Source organism: Prosopis cineraria, unplaced genomic scaffold, assembly GCF_029017545.1.
Source record: "Prosopis cineraria cultivar Desert tree isolate PC_DT_omini unplaced genomic scaffold, ASM2901754v1 PC6, whole genome shotgun sequence".
Lineage (NCBI taxonomy): Eukaryota > Viridiplantae > Streptophyta > Magnoliopsida > Fabales > Fabaceae > Prosopis > Prosopis cineraria.
Genome location: NW_026555337.1, coordinates 9170490 through 9187050, shown reverse-complemented (window position 1 = coordinate 9187050; position 16561 = coordinate 9170490). Strand labels below are relative to the sequence as shown.

General features: G+C 30.3%; 1 protein-coding gene across 2 annotated transcripts; it reads right to left on the bottom strand.

Moving 5' to 3' along the window:
• Positions 1-134: 134 nt before the first annotated feature.
• Positions 135-4426, bottom strand: LOC129314505 (probable aminotransferase TAT2). Of its 2 annotated transcripts, none has more exons than XM_054957956.1 (7): positions 3837-4426; positions 2586-2925; positions 2244-2462; positions 1757-1816; positions 1099-1254; positions 916-1014; positions 135-455 (listed from the first exon to the last, which is right to left on the bottom strand). In XM_054957956.1, the coding sequence occupies exons 1-7, from the start codon at positions 4091-4093 to the stop codon at positions 438-440; spliced, it is 1149 nt and encodes a 382-aa protein (XP_054813931.1). In that variant the 5' UTR covers positions 4094-4426; the 3' UTR covers positions 135-437. The 2 variants fall into 2 exon arrangements, with proteins under 2 accessions (XP_054813931.1, XP_054813930.1); XM_054957955.1 differs by having other exon boundaries at positions 916-1009; positions 3837-4418.
• Positions 4427-16561: the final 12135 nt, after the last annotated feature.

The following is a 16561-nucleotide window of genomic DNA, read 5'->3' as shown; positions in this document are numbered from 1 at the left end:
ATTTAATTATCCACAACTTTATCAATAAAAAATGTCTCATAACATGGGCCAAGGTAATATAATATAATGAAAAGGGAGTGGACTTTATAGACACCCACTTTTTGAGTTACCTTCATCTGAGAACAAGATATCACTTTGAGCTCAAGTCTTATCATATTATGCATTTCCAGTAAAAATATCCAAGCCTATAGGCGACTATACGTTACATTAAGGGCATCTTACCATGCTAATGAAGTGGTTTTAATAAATTACTTCCTTTGCAGGAGAGATTTAAGGCACTGGCATAATATAACGAAGAAAAGAGTAGCTAATTTAATTGTATACTTGATATGGCTTTCACCACTTTCTGGCGTGCCTTCTATAGAATGATTTTGTCCTTCCCATAGCCTCTTCAAGAGCAGATGGATCAACAGCGAATGTGATTCGGAGCCAATCTTTTAGCCCCACCGCAGTTCCTGCATGGGATTGTCATTCCTAAATGTTAAGAAATTCAAGAGCAAAAAAAGCTTTTGGGAGAGATATTCCAAATTAGACTCGACAATACTTGAATATAACTCAATCAAATAGTCTATTAAAAAAAAAATAATCAAGAGCAAGCTTGTAGTCAAACCAGCAGAATCAAAGACTAACAGACTTCTTATACTTTGATCTATAATCATCTAGCGGTTTTAATTATGAAGATTATGTTTCATGTAACAAAAAGCAATGAAATGTGGATTGCTTATTTAACTCCCGTGATGGGCCTATTATATGTAAGTATATCAACAAGATTAACAAGCAGTGAATTAGTTAACAGAATCTCAGATATAATAAGTGCAGCAGATACCTTTAATTTTTTTCTGTACAAATGAAAGCTTTCCAAACAAAAAAGCGATGCAAAAAGCAATAATTTAAGTATGATTTGCTCATTTGTACCTGGAAGAATGATGACAGATTCCTCCTTCGCAAGCTTGAAACAGAAATCAATATCATCACTGATATCATCCAGAAGTGAAAGATTGAGTTTAACCTGTATGCAGAGTTGGTAATAAATACCAATGCTGATATAATGACATTGATTCTGTTCAAAAGGAAATTCCAACAATGCTATGAACTCACCATCATAGCCATAGACCCATCAGGTTTTTGAGGGCAAAAAATGCATGGGATATCCTCTATCTCTTTACAACATATATCTGAGGTATGCCTTAACATGTTTAGGGTTTTGATGAAGAAAACATCTTCGGTCTCTTTAATTATGCGAGGTACAGCTGCCTGTCAGATCAGAACTTTTATCAGTCAGATATAATCAAGAAGCAATCAATTATCAATTAATAATATAAAAGATAAAGGTAGAGTAAGCAATGAATCAAGAATAAGGATTACACATGAAAAGGAAAAAAAGGAAAAGAAAGAAAGAAAAAGAACATCATATCAAAATTACTTCTCATGGTGATGCCGAATTTTTTTGTCAAAAGATTAAGCGAGTTTATTTCCAGCCTAAAAATCTAAAGATAAGAGTAGTCTACCTGTCTAGGGTTGTATTCTTTCAAATGCAATAGTTTATTTGCTTCTCTTCTTAAAACCATTAAGATCTCAAATCATAGTGCTTTTCTCTTCTTTCTTTCATTTTCTTTTCCTTCCAAAATTATTGGTAAATCCTGTCCAGCATATTGAGTTACTTTATTTGGCAATGTTATTAACACTAGTGGCCAGCTTAAACTTTGATAATTGACTTCTTGCAAGAAAGAATCGTGCAAACCAAGAGATACAAAACCTGGATGAAGGTGGCTGGACCTCCCAAAATATCAAAATACTTTTTTATTCTCTCAACAACCTGCATAAGTAAACATTGGGTTGATGGCATCAGATAAGATGGAAAAATGTCAAATGTTAAAAACCTTAATCTTTTTAAAAGTAATAATGACATCATTCAACTATAAAACATTCATATTTTATATGTGTATGACAACAAAACAGTCGAACTAGCCAGCCAATTCTGAACACCAATTTATTACCATTTAGAGATGCTAACAAAAAGGAAATAAAACTTTGAGAGATAGAACATGAACAAATATAATCAAGAAACGCCAATCCCCTTTTAAATCATGAAAGAACATGATTTACATGTTCGCAGCGTGCTGGTCCATGTAACTATGGGAGCAATGTTCACAAGCAACATGCAGGTTAAAGCTTAATTCCACATATATGATTATATAGAAGTATTGAAGTGTGTTGATCACTGAAGGTGGAAGGAAGAGAACCTTGGGTTTCCTAAAAGTTCCACATGGATCATTTGTCACAAGCCAACCAATTCTCCACCCAGGAACTATCCATCTCTTAGATAGGGACCCAAGTGTTATAATAGGAACATCAGATCCAAAAACTCCCATTGGCACAAAAGGACTGGCCCCAAATGCAAGATGACCATAGACTTCATCAGCAATCACAACAGTTCCAAGCTTCTTAGCGGTTTCTGCAATCTAAGTGCAACATGCAGACCATTCAATAGTTAATAGTTTTTTCTGTTGATACTCCCAATCCTGGAAACGTTTTGTGCCAGTTATTTCATCTGAAGCCAAATCCTAAACAACTAAGTCACTAACCTTCTTTAAATGATGGTAACTGTACACATTTCCACAAGGGTTTCCAGGGTTTATGATCACCAATGCGATTGTGTTCTGATCTGCAAGAGATTCAACAGCATCCAGATCAACCTCCCAGCCTTTCTCTGGAAGAAGATCATAATGGCGAACTTCAACATGTCTGAATGCAGCACAAAGATCGTAGATAGGGAAGCCTGGTCTTGGAAGCAAGATGTTTGCTCCCGGGCGAGCAAGCATTGCCACTGAAACATCAATAGCTTGAGTGCATCCAGAAGTAACAAAAACATCATCGGATGTTAACTTGTAGGGAAGATCACGGGACAGATATTCAGCAATTGCTCTGTCACCGAGAAGTAATAAAAACATCATCAGATGAAACAAAAACCCAAACAAGTAGATGTTTTAAATTATTTCAGCTACAAGTGCAAAAAATGAAGCTGAAAATACTTCGTGTGAGATATCCGATTCCCATTCTCAAGCTTGGAGAGGATCAATAAACCAAGAAACTGAAGCAAAATTGTTAAACAGTACAGTGCCACTTGTAGGTTTCGAATCAGCAGAAACAACAGGAAGAATATTCTCTTATAGGTAGACCGATCAGAGAAACCAAGACTTGACTTGAGTTACTTTCAGCAACTAATTTAGCATTTGTTTACTTCATATAAGATTGATAGCATTAATTATGAATCAAAAGGTACAGTTTCGATTCGAATTTAGAGTTATATGAGTTGGATCTAGCAAAAAGAACTAGTCCCTTACAACATAAGAACCAAAGTCCAAATTCTTGCCGAGAGAGGTGCTTATATTTAATACCTGATTATGCCTCAATTTGGAATTAGCTCCAATAAGAAAATACATGTAAGTAATCAATAGGTACAGTTATATAAATACCCCCACCTACTTTAAAGACTGAAGGGGAATAAAGCCACTATAAAATCTTGAAAGACTTCTCAATTGGTTCCAACTCTAAGTCTATAAATGTATGAAGTTGCTGAATTGATAATCAGAAGAAGAAAACAAAAACAGTAAGTAGCAGAAGAGCCTAAACGGTCTTGTACACAACATTTCAAAAACTAACAGCCAATTTAAGCAGTGGCTATCTTTCAGTTTCACAGTAATAATCAAAACTAAGAAAGAAAGGACGCACCCAAGGAAATTCCTAAAAGCAAAAGGGACAAAATCCAGAAACATGAAGATTGAAGAGCGATAAGAAATCGAAATCCACATATATAGACAAGGAAATACAGTTACCTTCTCGTTTGGAGGAGACCAACGGTAGGAGCATAACCATTGAATTTCTGAGATTGAAGCGTATCAACTACAGCTTCCTGAGCAACATCAGTGGTGTGGAAGCAAGTATAAACAGAAGGGTCGCCCATACCCAGAGAAATCACTCTCTTGTCACCATCTTTCCCGTCAACGCTTTGCATTAGGAGGCTGAGAATCCCTTTAATGGTGATGGTTGAAGCAGTTTTTGCTTCGTGATTCATGGCCGCTCCATTTTCCATGGCTAATCGGAATCTACCTCTACAGTTTCTCAAAGTTTGGTTTGCGGTTTTGGAAGGATATGAGCTTTGTTCAGTTCTCTCAAGGCTTGGAAGTAGAAGAGGATTTTCGACTTTTCGCAATATAGAAGACGGAAGATTGATGGGCGTGTCCTTTATTGTGAATAAGAATTTGATTTTTCATAACCACACGCTTCTTCTTCTATGCATGGAACCAAATTTGGCGGCTTCTTCCATGAATACAGGTCCAGTAAAGAACACATGTACTTCACAAACCTGTAACATTTTGAGAAAATTAAATAGAAATATTAATAAATCATCATTAATTCGTATGATTAGTTCTCAATTGTTGACGCATGCCAAAGAAAACGATCGTGTTTATTTATTGGACTTAAAAAGTTTTGAACTAAAGAAAGAAGAAAAAGGGCCTCCTACTATGTCATCTGATTTCTGAAAGCTCCATGGACCATGGCAAGGCAATCTTTATAGCACGTATCTTTTTTTCTTATTGCTTCACTTTCTCACACGTATCTTTGTGACAACGATGACGAGGCGAATTTATGAAAAATCGTAATTAATAAGTTAGAATAAAAACATATATTCGATTCTATTAAAAATATAATGCATTTGTTTTGGGATTTTTTTAGCAAAATAGAGTTCATTTTATTAATCATTAAGCATTTTTATGATTAAATATTTAAAAATATAAGGTATTTTTAATTTTTTTAATATATAATTAATAATTTTTTAAAAAATGTACTTAATAAATAAATCAGTCAACTTTTCATCTTTAAGTGAAATATTATATTAAGTAAAGATAAACATAAAAAGTTAGTATTGATTTAAAGACAATTAACTAACTCATTAAAGGTGTGGTTAGATTAAAATGTTTGTATTTTTTAATAAAAAATAAAAGATAATTGGTTAAATCGTTTTTGTAAAGTGTTTGAGACCCTTTTGACATCAAATAGAAAAATCATTATACTACTTTACTTATTAAAAAATAGCTTTTTTAATTATACTCTTATTAATTAAAGAAATATAAATATTATTAAAAAATGTAATTAATAAAAATATGAGAAGGACACTTTATTATTTGTGCAAGGCCCCCATGCTCTCTGAAGTTTCAAGAATATTATTAAAACTAAAATGTAAAAAATGAGATATTGTTTAGTATTTTTGCAGGACATCTTATAGTGGAAACCAATTTTTATTTTTTGTAAGAAAATTTAAAACCTAATATTGTTACAAGAAAATCATGATCAAGAATGCTAATTTATAATCACAAACTAAACTTTTATATAACTTGAAATTTTAACGGTTTTTTATATTTAAACAACCATTAAAATAAAAAAATAATAGGAAAAAACTGTTGCATTACATTCCAAATATGGTTGGGCTGGCCACTTGTACTTGTGTTCCCTCACCTGACACGTGTCTATCTTTGCAGACACCAAAAATTATTTTAGAATTAGAAAGTTAAAAAAAAAAAGGCTGCAGAGCATTTGGGATTTATAAGAAAAATATTTATGTTTTGTTAGGTAAAATGAAATTATTAATTATTTAATCTCTTGAAACAATTTATCCTTTTGAAATTAATAAATATAATATACTTTTGATGCCACTTTAAAAATAAAATAATCTATCAATTTTGAATTATACAAGACTTTTAACTAATTTATATTTTCAATAAATTTGTTAATGATATTTGAAATTATACATTTTTCATATTCATTCTTACTTAATAACTTGTCTCAATTATGTGGCAGAAAAAAATGTGTCTCAGTTAAAAAATGAAGAATGATAAATAAGCATCATCAAATAGGAAAATGATGATAGAGTATCATCAAATGGAGTAATTATTTTAAAATTTTTATAAACTTATTTGACATAACTTTTTTAACGAAAATTACATTTCTAACCCGAGCAAAATAACAAAAAATTTAGTTGTTAAATCTAAACTAAAGTTGTTCATGCCAAAGTAAAGTTATTAATACAGCAAGCATAAATGTTAGTTTTGTTATTCAATAACATGTACACTTCCCATCTTATCATTTTTAGCTTAGTAATTAATACTTCAACTTACACATTAACAACACCACTGACCATAATTTAAATTTAGTTATACAATAACAATTACGGTTATTATAATAACAACTTTAGTACGTTACTTTCGTTGTTTTTTTTCCTAGTAATAAGTACTTTACTTTTATTATTAACAACTTGAATTTAGGTTTTAACAAGTACAATGTTTTCTAATAAGTATTTTATAGAGGGTCAAAAATGTAATTTTCTAAACAATTATGTTATATGAGTCCAAAAATATTGGTGGACCTATAACCTTGAGCCAGATAGAGTATGATAATTTAATTTAAAATAAATAATTGTTAAAAATAATATTTAATAATTTAAAAAAATAACAATTAGACTGCATTAAAATTTTACTAACATAACTAGATTGATTATCTCTTTTTTCTTTTAAAAAATTATATTATATTGAATAAATTGATATGATCTTTTATATAAATATGCTTTACATATCATATCTCAATCATTAAAATATTATATATATATATATATATATAAAATAAGCTTTTAAGTGTAGATATTTTTTATTTAATTTATAAGGTACAAAAAATTAAAAGTATGGGGTGAAAATTTAGACAAAATAAATGCACCCCTCACTATAAGGTGGCTCCACCACTGCTTGGGAACTTCAAAATAATTATCTTGCCCCATTTCAAAGTGCTTCCTCGTCATTCGTTTATTTTAATAAGATTTGTTTATCATTTTTTCATTAAAAATATTATTAATTACGTTGTTAACTAAAAATATTTTTAAAAAAACCATATTAATTACACTTGAAATAACCAAAATATCTTATATTTTTTAATATAATACTTTAAAATAGTATATTGTAATACTGAAGAAAAGGAATAATAGTTATAACATGTTGTATTAACAATTTTTTTTTTTATTTCAGGTAGGGATCAAATCAAACTATTTAATATTTTCTTTACAAGTGACAAAAATTCACGCTCCCAAAAATTAAGGTGAACAGGTGATTACTTAATTCCCAACCAGTTATGTCTTCTGCATGGTGAATAGGTGCGTGGAAATATTTACACCTGACTTATGCGTAGTTTCCAGTAAATATTTTTTTGTACGTAATTTCACTGATTTGTAAATATTATATGTATGGATAATAATACTATTTTGACTGTGAAATTTAACTAACAATTATATTATAAAAAATTTAGTACTTTAACAATCATATTTAACAATTAAAATTATAACATCACGTGGAGTATCTCTTTACAATAAATGAGAGAATTCATAGTTTAATACACGGTTCCTTTTCATCCACGTTCATTGATAGTGACCACAATATTAATTTTAAATCCCTACGTAGCTTACAAAATTTTATAATTTATGAAAAAATAATTATTTAATCTATATAATTTTGACTCAATCTCAGAATTTAAAATTTGATGAAGTAGTTCTTCAAATGTTAATCATTGAATATATTGATTCTTATACTTTATAACTTGATTACAATTTAATCCTTGAAATCGAACGATTAATTAGATGATTTTGGAAAGTACAGGAGCAATTTACAAAATGACTGAAATTTAAAAGATTGAGTTAAATAAACTAAATTTGTTTAAATTGTAAACCAGTCAAAATTATATGAATCAAATTATTAATATTTTTATTTTTTTATTTGAAGAAAAACACGTTCTATTAGGCTTGCCAAGCCCAGGGCCTTGTTTCATTTGAAGAGGTTTTCCCGCAAAAGAAACGAAGGAAAAATGTCCTTTTCGCTAATTTGATTAAAAGGGAAAACAAAAAAGAGGGCAAAAGTATAACAGCAGGATATTCATGGTATAAAAGAATATTCATGATTATTTGATTGTGTTTTTATTTTTTATTTTTTAAAAAATGTTTGAATGTGTTAATCTAAAAACAATTTTAGAATTGAAAAAATTGCCAATGGTTGTCTTTGGTTAATGATGGTGATTTAAGATAGTTATTAATCAAAATAATTATAGTTTTCAATAATCAAATATAATGCATTTTAAAAATAATAAAATAAAATGAAAACTCTTTTAAAATGTTTTTAATTTTGGAAACAATTAAATTCAAAACAGTGTTTCGATATATTTTTTAATTTTTGTTTTTAAAAATAAAAAAATTTAAAAAATATAAACCAAAAAAGTCCTAAAAGCTATAGTTTTCTTTGTTATAATTTTTTATTTTTAGAATATAAACAAATCAATTTTGATATGAAACATAAAATTCGCAGAAAAATTTATTTTTCACAAACGATGAATAGTATTGAGGCCATGGATAAGACCATGAATAGTGGTTCTTGTTTTTAAAATAAAAATTTTAGGAAAAATTAATCTTTTAATTCTTCAATTTTTAACTCACTTATAACTCATTCTATTAACTATGACTCGCTACGACTCAATTCCTCAACTATAACTCGCTGCAACTCAATCCCTCAACTTTTTGATTTACCTATAACTTGGTTCTTATTTTTTAATTTTTTTAAAAAAATTTATCAAATAAGAGGAATTAAAAAAATGCTCATATATTATTTTAAAATACCTTCTTCTTATTCATTAATGTAAGATATAAGCTAACATGAAAAAAAAATTAACAAAGATTAAGGGACTAATTTGTAAGTAATTCAAAACTTAAGGGACTGAGTCATAAGCGAGTTATAGTTGAGGGACTGAGTCACAGCGAGTCATAGTTGAGGGACTGAATTGCAAGCGACTTAAAAATTAAAGGATTAAAAGATTAATTTTTTCAAAATTTTATTACACTTTATTCTAATATATTCCTGGCTTATTAATACCATTTCTCATACACTTCTTGATTCCACAAATTTTTTTGTTTTTGGCTTGGAAAGATTCCAGAACTTCGAATCCTATTTAATGGCATAGGACTTTGACTATACTAATAATAAGTATTTCTCTCGTCTAGATTATCCTTCAAGGAACTTTCTTTTGTTTCTCCATCGCAATTGTCCACATCAGACTTCTCACCCTCACCATTTACATTCAAACATATGCAGTATAAATTGTGAATCTACATGCAAGTTTTTATAATTTCATTTACTTTTAAATTAGGTTCTTGCAATTTATTTTGTTTTAATTAATCTCTTATAGTTTGATATCTTAAATTTTTTAATACTTGAAAGCTAAAGTTCTTAAATTTTTTCTTTTAAGAAAACAAGATTAAGAACTTTTATATTTTTATTAAATGATGATATAACTTTAAAATTAATTACATGATTTTTATAATTTAAAATTTATATAATTATATTTTCTTCTAAATATTTTTTATACATATATAATTTTTATAAAAAAATAATAAAAATATAAATAATGTATCAAATCATTTATTTTATTTTGGCCAAAATATTAAATTAAAATTTTGGTAAATTCCATGAGTATTTTTCTTTTGTGAAATTTAATCATTTATTATTAATTTTAACCTCCAAGGTTTAACATATATAATAGATCAAAATATAAAAACCTCATTAAAATAAAATAAACTACAAGGATCTAATTCAAAATTAATTAAAATTGAAAGGATTTATGGATATATTTTTCCTTCTAATTTTATCAAAATGTGAAATATATTTTTGACACTTCACAATAAAAGAAAAATTACATAAAGGAGTCATATTGTTACCCAAAATTTAAGAAATAAGTTGTAATATTTTAGGGAAATTATAGGAAAGCCTCGGATAAAGAAAAATAATTACCAATAGGTCTTTTACGGTTACATTGTGGAGATTTTGGACGAACACGAGATTGGATCAAAAGTACGTGGTGAACATATCGCAAACTGAGTTATTCTGAATGAAGGTTGGTTCTTAATCTTGAATATTATATATACATGCATGCACATAATAAAATTAATATTTTAAAGATTGGATTGGATAAGAAGGATGATTCATCTTCGTTTCCCTCCATACTTGTTCATCCTCTAGGTATAGCCCTGTCTCAATCTTTCTTCCTGTTTTGGTCTTTCACGTTATCATCACTCATCCTTATCGGCTCAGATGCTATACCTTATTCCAGCACTTCATATCTTATTTTGTCTTTCTTTTTGTGTGTGTGATCCTTTAATTAATTTCATACCATTTTCATGGAATCGATAGATATATAACCTTGTTTTTTTTTTTTTTAAAGGACACCCCCAAAACAAAAAACCAACAGCTTTTAGTGTATTCTGCATTGTTTGAGCTGACTCGTCATTGGGGTGCCCATCACAAGAAACTGATGAAGTCCGAATCAAGAAGCAAAAAAGAAAGAAAGAAAATGATGAAGCTCCTGTTTGGATTTGTCCATATAACAGATTATTGGAACAAAAACCATGACTTGGGTGAAAAATACCCAAACACCCCATTTGTGTTGTAGCAATTGTGTGCATGTGTGTCAAAAGAAATCCCACATTGTTTAAATAAAGAGTGCTCCTAGTGTTAACAGATTCTTAAACGGATTTATGTTAATCAAATTCATTATGTGTTTGTCCTCAACGGCTCCAAGAGTAGTGTGTGCGTGCATAACCAAGGATTTATGCTGTTTTATGCTCATGTAACTGAGGCTTAATGGTATTTAACCCGATGATTATGAGCCCAACGTTTATGTCTATGTTTTCTGCCTATACATAGGCGAGGGTGTAGACAAGACGAGGTGCCAAGCTCTAGAGTTTTCGAGTCACTTTTTTCCTTGTCCTTTATCTATGTACTGTGTTCATCTAAGTTGCTTTTTAGTCAGTGCTGCTATTTTGTTGTCTTGCTTGTGCAGGACATGCTTGTTTAATTCTTAAAAATTGTCAGTCTGTTGTTTCAGTGTGCCAGAATAGTTTTTAAAAATAATATCCTTCATCACGAGTCAAGCATCTCTCAATTTACCTCCATACTGTTAACAATTTGCTCATAATCAATTATTTGGGTGCTAACTACGAACCTAGAATAAGTTGAGAGGACTAGTTTCTCAAATTCAATTTTACCATCACAACATTCATTATTTGTTAGAAATTTTCACCTACCCAAATATATCCAATTTACTCTTCATGCTCCTCTAACAATCGGACTCTTGTGCTCTTTCATTTGACTGGAAAGAAAAATAGAAAAGAAGAAAAACTAAGAGAGAAAATTTCTAAAAATAATTATAGAAAATTTTCCTCCTAGTTTTTTCCCCTTCCTATTTTCTTCTCATTTTTCTTTCATCCAAACAAAGTTATGAAGAGTCCATCTCAAAAAAATTAATCTATTGCATGAAATAGTTCTCTGAATTTATAAATCTTATTTTACCTACAAGGCTCTCCAATATTATGATTTACGAGCGTAAGTTGAAAGGAAGAATCTATTTCAAAAAAGCTAACGTGTTAGAAGAAAGAGCCTTCACATTTATATTGAAACACACTTATTTTGTAAAATTCTTTGATATAGGATTTATAACAGAAAGATTATACTATATCAACATCAATGACTTTTTGCTCAAGTTGTTGTGTTAAAATTAAAAATTTGTAGTTATTTCCTAACTCACTGAAGAGACATTATAAACAACTTGGAATTATTATTATTATTATTAAGCACTGATGTAAACTAGTTCAAGGCATGAGATCGAGTTTTAAATATGAGCACATCTTTTAATGGAAACCTGAAACTTAGTTTGTCACGTTATGAAAAACTAACTTTTTTCTATTAAACTCAATCCTATTAACAACTTAGAAGAATAATTATATCAACTACCAACATTGAAAAATATGTAATTCAAAAGTAAGCAAACTAATTACTTCTGACAAAATACACAACAATGTGAACAATAACCCCCTATCAAGCCACAATGTTTTATAAGCTGCAGCAGATTTTGTAGATCCCTTGTGATGCACATGATCCAACATTTAGTTTAGCATTGATTTGCACCTTAAAAATCTCATTTTTATTGGTAACCCAATGCACCCGCTCTACTCGTCTAAATTGAGCCAGCCTGACCTGCCAAAAAAGAGACTAAATGAGCGGAGACACACACACACACACACATTACTGGTGTATAATAACTTATTGTTACCGTACTACTTGTAAAACATTATTTTTATGCAAGAATCACTTATGTATTTTGAGTTTTATTTATATTAATTATACGAACGTGACATGATTATGGCTAAGAAAAATTATTATTTCACTGCTTAAAAGCGAAGAAATCTAGCCACATTATTAATAAAACATTTGCATTAAGCGAGACCTATTAATCTCTTAATTAGGATTAAGCAATTATTTAGATGTAAAATCAATAAGTTCAATATCATTATTAATCTCAACAAATTAGTAAATTATATCATTTAACAGTTCGCCACTTGTTCTTCCATCTTGTATAAAGGGGGCATATAAAATATCGTGGCTTGAACATTCATGGGATAGCCTTGATGAATAAGCTAATTCATATAATTGTAAGCTTCTGCGTCTATTCCTTGGTTTCTTGGTCTTTTTGTTGAAATGTGTGTATATATATATATATAGCCTAATAGAACTTTACAAAAGTTGGGAAAATTGGTGACCAATAATAATTTTTAATCCGGAGCAAAACTTGTGAACCCATAAATAAAATTAAATGAATGTAAAATTTCAAGGATTATGTCATTCATTTTTTTTTTTTAATTACAAATGGCAAGTCTCTGAGCTTGAAAAGGGAAATTACACCTAGAAAAACTCATACATGAGGAGAAAATACTCCTCGGCATTGATCCATGCGACTTGATTGTTCTTGATCTTCTCAGGTAAACTCAACACATCCCCCAGGAATGGAGGTTATCAAAATTAACTCACAAGCATGACCATGTCCTCGTTTAGCCATAAAATCCGCACACTTAATGATATCCCTGGAAGTGTAACATAAAGTCACATTTAGCTTGGTAAAGAGATATTCTCTAGTCATGAAGATCAGCTCGCATAGAGGGTGATCTGGTCTACTTTCTCTCATCAGTAGATTAAAAGCATCAATCAAGGCAGTATATATCACTGCCTCTCCAGGAGCAAATTGCTCTGCCACTTAAAGTCCTGTTTTGATAGCAGAAATTTCAACTTCAGTGATCAAGGTTGAATCAAGATTTTTATGGAAACCAATTACCCAAACGATCTCTAATTACTCCACCACAAGCAGCTTCTTTGTGGTCTCTAACAGATCCATCTACATCAATCCAAAGCACATTACCTGTAGGTGGAGTCCACTTTGTTTCTAACCTCTGGTCATATTGGAAGATTTCATGGTGGAGCTGTTCGTTGTTGACACCTTCCATAAGGAGATAATTGCATTGATGCATTAACTCAGCAGCAGTCATAATCTCTCCTTGGAAGATAAATCGGCATCTTGATATCCATAGTAACCAACAAACAAAGCTAATAGTAATCCTTATAGAACGAACATTGTGTCGCAAATAGCCCTGTAAATCATCACCAAAGAAACTAGAAATATCGTTAAGATTTAACAATAATAACCACCCATCTCTCGCACGTTGACAGTCATGGAGTATATGTAACATGCTCTCTTCGATCTAACATTCAAAAGGACAAGAAGAAACAAGTGTAATCCTCTTTCCACTCTGAGTGAATCTGTGCACAATCTCTCATGGGTAATTTGCCACATAAAAATCTTAAGTTTCTCTAGTATGTTCCATTTCCATATATTTTTTCAAATTCTTCCAGGAGTTTCAAAAGTTTCATGGGTGGTGTACTTGTAAGCAGACTTCACAGAAAATCTACAGTCAATCGCAGCACGCCACACCGACACATCCTCATTTATTCCAAGTGGAGGCTGAGTCCTACAAGTTTCGTTTATCACCCATTGTGGAAAGAAACTGCTCATCAAAGAGTTGTTCCAACTGCAGTGTGTCATTGATTTACTCTGTAGTTAATATTTACATGGTTCGTGTACGAGGGGAAGGAGAAATAAAAACGGTTCGTTTTTGGGTCACTGACATTGTGGACTGGGCTGCCCTTGGACTAGTGGGCTTACTTCTTTTCCCCCTTGATAGAGTGGGCTTTACTGCTTTTCCTTCTAGTAAAGAGCGCGTCAGCCCAAAGCCCATTGAAGTTCAATTTAATTTATTGATACCTGAACATAATCCATAATCACATTGTTTCAGTACAATTTACCAGGGGGTAAAAGATTGTCTCTGAAATATATATATATATATATATATATATATATCTGAAATTCTCGCGTATATGATTTTGGCCAAATTCTTACGTATTTTGGAATCTTTTGGTAAAAACAACTAGAAAATATTTTTCCCAAATATTTTGCCATGAATTTATATGAAAAGCTATTAAATGTTTAGCCACTATATTATATATGTATTCCTTGGTCCTAATTATAAAGCACCTTCTATAAAAAAAATTTAGTTTTTAATATAAAATACTTGATGAGTCATCAATTATGTCTTTTCTAATATTATATATATTTGAACTCATCGACTATGAAAGAAAATAAAATGAAAAATTAAATTTTTTTATTTAAATAAGAGTTAAATTAGAAGTTTGTTTTATTTGCAAATTGAGGGGGGTTGGGGGAGTATGTGTGTATCAAAAAATACCTTGGACTAACTCATTACTGTAATGTGTATGGATAGTGATAGAGTCAAGACTCAAAGCCAGGGGTGCGAAATAATTTAATAAAAAATTAATATTTTTCAAAAAATATTAATTATACCATGACTAAGATTATAATAACATAAATAGTTTTATTATCATTTTTTATTTTAAAAAATTATATTGAGCAAATTAATATAATATTTTATTATAAACATGCTCTTTGTATCTTTATCTAAATCATTAAAATATCATATATTTAATAAGTTTTTAAATCTAAATACTTTTCATTTAATTCAGAAGGTGCAAAATATCTAGAGTAGGGAATGAAAATTACAACTTCATTTACAGTTTTTCATAAAGTGAGTGCCACCCCTCAAGCTTATGCGGCTTCACCACAGTATATGGACCAAAAAAAATATCATAATTGGCTTATCTATATTGGTAAATTATATTGATTTTTGTAAACTTAGTTAAATTAAACTCAATGCTCTCTCTATTTCAAAATATGAGTCTTTCAAGGCTTAAATACAAATATTAAAATAGTATGGTCAATATGAAATGGAGGGAGCACCAATCTTCTAAGAGAGGAGGTTGAGTCTAACAAAATAATTAATTCCATATAGCATGATAAAATAATATTCAATTATTTATTAAAAGAGATATCTGTATTTAATATTAATTGTATCTCAAACAAAATTAATGCCACATGTGAGCAACAAAAAATATAGGCAAGTTAAAGTAACCTAATTAATCTATCTTTTGAAAAAAGTCAAAGGCTGGATCGATGGGGTTTGAATTTAATAAAAAGAGTTAAGTTAGTTTCGCATGCTATGATTAATTGATGTTTTAATTATTATTGGAGGTGTGTCTATATTCAATATATAATCATATTTCAAATAAAAGTGCCTCTAGAAAACCGCACAGATATACAAAGACTCGAAACCTCAAACTTAGTTAATGAATAAAATTATCTTAGGAGGGCTACCCCCCTCTAAATTTAGCAATGGTAGGATGCAAGGTAATTTTCTTTTTCACAGGAATTAACGGGGACAGAATTTTTATCTGTAATACGTGGCACTACAAATATAGTGTCATAACATGAAGACAAAATGTTCCTCGCTTATAAACTTTTTCTTTGGCAAGCGATCAGTGCCTCTTCAATCACTCACCCCAAAAAATTAACACACTTTCCTCGCAAAATCAGAGACGATTTTCAAATTATGATCATTATTATTCACACAGAATCCCACCCAAAAAATAAAACCCACGAGTACCCAAAGAAATTATACCCGTAGATTCTGGTATGTTTGGGACACCTTGTATTTTATTTGTTTATAGGATTTGGCTTCTAGTGCTACGGCATGTTTGTGTGTATTTGGTTTCATTTATAAGTCCAATTTTAGAAGGTGTATTTGATCTCATTTATAAGTTACGGTGTGTCTTTTTAGGTAATATTTGAGAAGTATTTTCAAAATTACCCTTCATGAGAGAGAAAAAGTAATAGGACATTACTTTTTAGATTTGTTATATAGGGGCATGTTTGAAATTTTACTTACTTTTATTCCTTGTACTTTTATTGTATTGATATTGATGAGATTGGTAGAAATGACTTATAAATAGAACCGGAGGTAGTATTATTAGTAGCATTTATTTGGCTGTTTTTGTACCTCGTGTTCCTTCTGATAGTAGCTTTTAAAATCAACGGCGCCGATGGCCCCATCAGAGCCTGGGCTCAAAGGCTAAACGAGCGTACCATGGCCGCCACGTCATCAGGCCCCACGTAGATTATTATGGTGCCGTATTTAAGATTTCTCACAATAATTGGGTATTATAATTCCTGACCTGTCGCTACC

Bases quoted from the DNA above. Each gene is read 5' to 3' on its own strand.
- LOC129314505 (XM_054957955.1), bottom strand. From the start codon at position 4,093: ATGGAAAATGGAGCGGCCATGAATCACGAAGCAAAAACTGCTTCAACC. The intron at 1,010-1,098 runs GTGAGTTCATAG...CTCTGCATACAG, and splicing joins ATGGGTCTATGGCTATGATG to GTTAAACTCAATCTTTCACT. The intron at 456-915 runs GTACAAATGAGC...AATCCCATGCAG, and splicing joins ATCTGTCATCATTCTTCCAG to GAACTGCGGTGGGGCTAAAA.